The sequence below is a fragment of the Melanerpes formicivorus genome, unplaced genomic scaffold (genome assembly GCF_026170545.1).
Source record: "Melanerpes formicivorus ecotype bairdi unplaced genomic scaffold, bMelFor1.0.p_v2 SCAF_108, whole genome shotgun sequence".
Taxonomy (NCBI): domain Eukaryota; kingdom Metazoa; phylum Chordata; class Aves; order Piciformes; family Picidae; genus Melanerpes; species Melanerpes formicivorus.
Window position 1 is genome coordinate 1,755,066 of NW_027142460.1, and position 6,813 is coordinate 1,761,878.

General features: G+C 59.6%; 1 protein-coding gene across 2 annotated transcripts; it reads right to left on the minus strand.

The window, feature by feature from the left end:
- Nucleotides 1-230: 230 nt before the first annotated feature.
- On the minus strand, nt 231-6,550 carry COMMD9 (COMM domain containing 9). Of its 2 annotated transcripts, XM_068166829.1 has the most exons (6): nt 6,467-6,550; nt 6,205-6,330; nt 5,585-5,724; nt 4,740-4,774; nt 1,886-1,989; nt 935-1,157 (listed from the first exon to the last, which is right to left on the minus strand). In XM_068166829.1, the coding sequence occupies exons 1-6, from the start codon at nt 6,521-6,523 to the stop codon at nt 1,017-1,019; spliced, it is 603 nt and encodes a 200-aa protein (XP_068022930.1). In that variant the 5' UTR covers nt 6,524-6,550; the 3' UTR covers nt 935-1,016. The 2 variants fall into 2 exon arrangements, with proteins under 2 accessions (XP_068022929.1, XP_068022930.1); XM_068166828.1 differs by lacking the exon at nt 1,886-1,989 and having other exon boundaries at nt 231-1,157.
- Between the last annotated feature and the right edge of the window lie 263 nt (nt 6,551-6,813).

Below are 6,813 nucleotides of genomic sequence, written 5' to 3' on the forward strand. Positions count from 1 at the left end.
TTGCCTTGTTGAACCTCCTGAGGTTCTCCTCAGCCACCTCTCCAGCCTGGCCAGGTGCCTCTGGATGCCTCCATCCTGTCCTTCAGACTTAGCAACCACAGCACTCAGCTTGGTGTCACCTGCAGACTTGCTGAGGGTGCAGCAGCCTAGGAAGTGGGCACCATCACAAGGAGGCTGAGGCAGCCCAGGCCAGCCCCAGGCTCTGCACTGGAAAGGATTCACCAAACGAGTGAGTTCATCTTTTAATTAAAGGAGGAGTCACACACAATCCCCCAGCAGCACTCTGGGAGAGTGCAGGCACAGGCTGCCACTGAAGAGTTCCCCACAGTACAGGGAACAGCCACCAATTCCTTACTGTCCCAGCCTGGGTTTGTGCAGGGAAGGCACAGCCCAAAGCCTAACCAAACCCAGCCATGGACTGCCTGAGCTCATTTTCTTTCCCAGGGGAAGGAGGGAATGATTTGCTGCTCCAGCCATTCAGCCCTGGTGAGCGTGCAAATGGTGCTGTGAAGCTGGTGAGAAGGGAGTGTGCTGTAGCATCCCTGCTCTTTCAAAGCACTATCCTGCACTCAGAGTCTCTGCTCCACTGGCAGGCAGAGTGCTCCCTCCAGCCTGCACTTCAGAGCAGCCATGCTCCCACCCCCCTCAGCTGCCCAGGAGCCAGCTCCAGCCTTTCAGCACCTCATTTAGGGGCAGACAGAGAGCACTTCCTTCACTGGCTGCAGCTATTTGCTGTTGCCAATTATGACCCCTGTGATTAAGCCAAGCTCTGAGCCTCAAATCCTCCTCTGAAATGAAAGAGGCCAGCTTCAGCTCAGCAGCACGCTCTGGCACCAGGCCAAAGGGCTCTCTAGCTGTTACCTTCCCCAAAGCCATCCAATTAAGGAAGAAATCTATTTTGTCTGATGGTTAACACCAAGGCAGCCCAGGAAAGGTGGTACACTGGGCTGAGACTGCTGAGAGCTGCAGGTGGAGGATGCTTCCCCTCCTCCTCCTCCCTGCTGCACTCCCTGCATTCATTTGTTGGCAACGGCAGAGAGCTGGTCCCGGATCCTCCCCAGGCCCTCCAACATAGTGTCCAGGGTCTCCTTGCTCAGCTCCACAGTCACTGCAGAGACCACAGGGCTGCTCCCACATAAGGCAACATCCTCCTGGACCTGCAAATAGGAATGCAGAGGTTAGCTGTCTGAAAAATGAACTGCTGTGGTTTTACCCCAGGGTCACTGTCCCAGGCAGTGTTTAACAGAGAAATGCTCTCAGTTTGGCACCCAGCTCCACCCAGTCCCTCCCCAGCTCCACTCAGTCCCTCCCCAGCTCCACCCAGTCCCTCCCCAGCTCCACCCAGTCCCTCCCCAGCTCCCTTGCAGCCCCCTTCAGGCACTGGCAGGCTGCTCTGAGGTCTCCCAGGAGCCTTCTCTTCTCCAGGCTGAACAGCCCCAACTCTCTCAGCCTGTCCCTGCAGGGGAGGTTCTCCACCCCTCTGATCATCTCTCTGTCTTCTTCTGGACCTACTCCAGCAGGTGCCCTGTCCTTCTTGTGCTGGGAGGAGCAGAGCTGGACACAGGACTGCTGGTGGGGTCTCAGGAGAGCAGAGGGGGAGATTCACTTCCCCCAAATGGCTTCAAGTGGAAGGGCAACAACTTCCCCTCTCTTTCTGCAGTGACCAGGAACACATATGCTGCCTTCTTGCATCCTCACAGACAGAAACCCCCCTTCCCTCACACACACCACCTCCAGGCTCTGTGGTACGTCAAAGATCATCCCAGAAGGGCTGCTATTGCCCAGCAGCAGCAGCCTGTCTGAAGCATTTCACAGTGCCACCGTCTCAGGGGTTGGCCTTGGGTATTTGGGGCTTGCACCCTCCCTCCAGGCCCCCTGACATTACCTTCAGCTGAAGCAGGCAGCTGGGGACTGCCATTCTGCTGATGCTGTCTGAAGATGTCTTGATGTCCACCCTCCAGTCCATGTCAACCAGGCGAGGCAGGGAGACTGAGAGATGGGACAGGAAAGGGGCTGCTGGGCCCAGCAGGGCATGGTGGCACCAGGCTCCAGCACCTGCCACTCCCACCATGGGCCTGCCTCTCCAGCTCTGGCCCTGGCAAGCACACAGCTGCTGTGTGGGGTCACATCATCTTCCTCTGCAATAAGCCAGTCTCTGAAGGCCCCCCCAGGGCACCAAGAGGACAAAGAGGATTCACCCACAGAATCACAGAACGGTCAGGGCTGGAAGGGAGCTCAAGGCTCAGCCAGCCCCAACCCCCCTGCCATGGGCAGGGACACCTCACACCACAGCAGGTTGCTCACAGCCACCTCCAGCCTGGCTGCAAACACCTCCAGGCAGGAAGCTGCCACCACCTCCCTGGGCAACCTGTGCCAGGCTCTCACCACCCTCCTGGGCAACAACTTCTTCCTCACATCCAATCTAACTCTACCCTCCACTAGCTTGGATCCATTCCCCCCCAGTCCTATCACTCCCTGACATCCTACAAAGTCTCTCCCCACAGTAACAAAGGATGAGGAAAAGGCAGAGTTACTGAGTTACTTAACACCTTCTTTGCCTCAATTTCTACTAGCAGGACAGAATGTCTTCCAGACAGCTGGCCTGCAGAGCTGGCAGAAGGAGCCAGGGAGCAGCATAGTTTTCCTCTGTTGCAGGAGCAGGTAGTTGGAGCTCTCCTCAGCCACTTGGATCCCCACAAGTCCATGGGACCGGATGGGATCCATCCTAGGGTGCTGAGAGAGCTGGCAGATGAGCTGCCAAGCCCTCTCCAGCATTTTCCTCCAGTCCTGGCTCACTGGAGAGGCCCCAGAAGACTGGAAGCTGCCAGCATGGTGCCCATCCACAAGCAGGGCAGGTTGGATGAGCCAGGGAATTCCAGGCCTGTCAGCCTGACCTCAGTGCCAGGCAAGGTCATGGAGCAGTCATCCTGAGTGCAATCACACAGCACTTACAGGACAGCCAAGGGATCAGGCCCAGCCAGCATGGAGTTAGGAAGGGCAGCTCCTGCCTGACCAACCTGATCTCCTTCCATGCCCAGGTGACTGCCTGGTGGATGTGGGGCAGGCTGTGGATGTGGTCTGCCTGGACCTCAGCAAGGCCTTGGCCACCATCCCCCACAGCAAACTGCTGGCCAAGCTGTCAGCCCCTGGCTGGGACAGCAGCACTCTGAGCTGGGTTAGGAACTGGCTGGAGGCTGAGCCCAGAGAGTGGTGGTGAATGGTGCCACAGCCAGCTGGCAGCCAGGCACCAGTGCTGTGCCCCAGGGAGCAGTGCTGGGCCCTGTGCTCTTTAACATCTTCATTGATGATCTGGAGGAGGGCATTGAGTCCAGCATCAGTAAATGTGCAGCTGACAGCAAGCTGGGGGCAGGAGTTGATCTGCTGGAGGGTAGAGAGGCTCTGCAGAGGGACCTTGCCAGGCTGGGCAGATGGGCAGAGGCCAAGGGCAGGAGATTGAACACATCCAAGTGCCAGGTGCTGCAAATTGGCCACAGCAACCCCAAGCAGTGCTACAGGCTGGGGGCAGAGTGGCTGAGTGCAGCCAGGCAGAGAGGGACCTGGGGGTGCTGGTGGACAGCAGCTGAACATGAGCCTGCAGTGTGCCCAGGGGGCCAAGAAGGCCAAGAGCATCCTGGCCTGCATCAGGAAGAGTGTGGCCAGCAGGAGCAGAGAGGTCATTGTGCCCTGTGCTCAGCACTGGTTAGGCCACACCTTGAGTCCTGTGTCCAGTTCTGGGCTCCTCCGTTTAGGAAGGAGGTTGAGCTGCTGGAAGGTGTCCAGAGAAGGGCAACAAGGCTGGGGAGGGGTCTGGAGCACAGCCCTGTGAGGAGAGGCTGAGGGAGCTGGGGTTGCTTAGCCTGGAGAAGAGGAGGCTCAGGGGAGACCTTCTTCCCAGCAAGAGATTGGCCATTGGGATGTGCTGCCCAGGGAGGTGGTGGAGTCCCTATCCCTGGAGGTGTTCAGGAGGAGACTTGATGGGGTGCTTGGTGCCATGGGTTAGTTGATTAGGTGGGGTTGGATGATAGGCTGGACACCATGATCTTAAAAGTCTCTTCCAACCTGGTTTATTTTATTCTATTCAGCTGTCCTGTAGCCCCCTTCAGGTCCTGGCAGGCTGCTCTTAGGGCTGCCTGGAGCCTTCTCTTCTCCAGGCTGACCACCCCCAGCTCCCTCAGCCTGGCCTCCTAGCAGAGCTGCTCCAGCCCCCTGACCATCTTGGTGGCCTCCTCTGGAGCCTCTCCATCAGGTCCATGTCCTTGCTGCATTGAAGGCTCCAGAGATGGATGCAGTCCTCCTCCAAGTGAGGCCTTGCTCAGCAAGGCTGTGAGCAACCTGCTCTAGTGGAGGATGTCCTTGCTGACTGCAAGGGGGTTGGACTGGAAGGCCTTTGGATGTCCTTTCCAACCCAAACCATTCTGTGATTCCATGTGCAAAGAGCAGCTTTTCTCCCCCACAAACCTATCCTTTGTGGTGCACACTTACTGAGATGAACTTCATGGCCTGCATTAGGAGGTCAGAGCACTCCACTCTCAAAAGCTTGACAAACAGCTGCACTCTCTGGGGCTTCAATACATGGAGCATTGCCTGGACACAAGCTTGCTGGAGTGGGCCAAGCTCTGTGCTGCCACAACCATACAGCTTCATCCAAGGCAAATGGCTGTGCCCCTGTGCTACATTAGGAAAAGGAGCTGCAGTGCTCAGAAAACACCAACTGCATCAAGATACCAACTGTTACTCACTCTGACTTGCTTGTGCTTCATTCCTCCAAGCAGAGCTGTGAATCAAAGAAGAGAAAAGCAGCATTAGCAGTGCTTCAGGGTAGCCTGTCCCTGCCAGAAGGGCAGCAGGCTGCAGCATTAAGCACAGGAGAGAGACTGCCTGTGCTGGGGAGTGCTGAGGAAAGGCTGTCACTGGTGGGCACTGGCAGGCTGCCTGGTGAAGCAATCTTGCTTCTCCTGTAAGTGTGGCTCACTTGCTGCCTCCACCTTTCTCCCCAGTTCCATCAATGATCTACCAAGCACGCAGAACCGCTCTCCTCTACTGCACACAGTGGTCCACACAGAACCACAGCATGGTGGGGGATGGAAGGGACCCCCAGAGATCTAATTCAACTTCCCTGCTAATGCAGGCTCACCCACAGCAGCTTGCCCAGGACCACAATGTCCAGGCAGCTTTGGAATCCCTCCACAGGAGGAGACTGCACAACCTCTCTGATCCAGCCCGACCCAGGGCTCCAGCAGCCTCACGCCTAAGCTTTGCTTTATGTTTAGGTGAAACCACCTGTGTTGTGTTTTGATTTGTGCCCATCGCCCCTTGTCCTGTCCCTGGGCACCACTGACACTGGATGTGTGACCTGTGCTGGATTCTCTGCTCCTGCTCTGGCAGGGGGTTGGACTGGAAGATCTCCAGAGGTCCCTTCCAAGCCCTAACCTCCTGTGAGCCTGACCCATGATGTTCCACTCCGAGGACACAGTGCATTCAGCTCTGCTTGTCCTCACCCCTCTGACTACAAGGCATCGCTGCCAACCATCTGCCTATCAAACCAGACACCCAGGCTTTAAGCTTCCCAGCTGAAAGCACTCACATATTCTCCAAGATTATCTTAGTCAGGAGGTTTTTCAGGTTTTGGTGGAAGTTTTCTGGGAAGAGGGCGAGGATCTCTTCTGCCCTGGCCAAGCCGCGGTACACCACGTGCCTGGTGAGGCTGTGCAAAGCAGACACCAGCTGCGGGAGGAGGAAGAGCAAGAGCTGCACTGTGCTGAAAGCATGGCACAGAGCATCGCACGGAACGGGCTGCCAGAGCGGCTCCTACGGCGGGACCAGCCTCACCAGAGCCGCACGTCCAAACGCTGCCTGACTGCCTTAGCGGGCAGGAAGCTGAGCTCCTCGCTCTCCCCTGGCAAGCACAGCCCATGCGCCCAGCCTCTGCCTGCCCGTGCGGCCCCTCCGGGCCGTGCCGCCGGGGCGGCGATGGCTTTCACCGAGCGGAGTCACAGCCCCGCAGCGGCGGGGCCCGCGGAGCCCCACGGCTGCAAGCAGCTCCCCGAGGGGCCGCACCGCCGCGGACCGCTCCTGCTCGCTCCCCTTCTTCCCTTCCCCTTCCTTCCCCCCCCGGCCGGTCCCGTCCCGCCGCTCCTTCCCCCGCTTCCCAGCGCCGCTTCCTCGCCAGCGCTGCGGCGCCCCGCCGCTGCCGCCCGTCCCTACCTGCTGTGCTTCCTCGGGGCTGAGGGCGAGGCCGGGGCAGGCTCGCAGCGCCAGGGGGCCGAGGCCGGCGGCCGGACCGGAGAAGCACTCCTGGCACAGCTGCCGCACAGCATCCTTCGAAGGCGCCTGGCGGGGAGCAAAGCGCGGGGGGGAAGAAGGGGGAGAATGAAGGGAGAACGCGCTCAGCCGCGGCCCGGGGAGAGCGGCACCCCCGCGGCCGGGCCGGGCGCCCCATCCCCAAACAGCCGTGCGGCCCGCTCACCTTCAGCAGGCTCTGCAGGGCGGCGAACTCTCCGTCCCCTGGCACCGCCGCCGCCATCTTGGCGCCGTCAGCTGAGGCAGCGCGCGGGGCAGGCCGGGAGCTGTAGTCCTTCGGCCACCATCTTGGCGCCGTCAGCTGAGGCAGCGCGCGGGGCAGGCCGGGAGCTGTAGTCCTTCGGCCACCATCTTGGCGCCGTCAGCTGAGGCAGCGCGCCGGGCAGGCCGGGAGCTGTAGTCCTTCGGCCACCATCTTGGCGCCGTCAGCTGAGGCAGCGCGCGGGGCAGGCCGGGAGCTGTAGGCCCTCGGCCGCTGGAAGGAAGGGAGTGAAGGGAGTCGCGCGGCCCTAC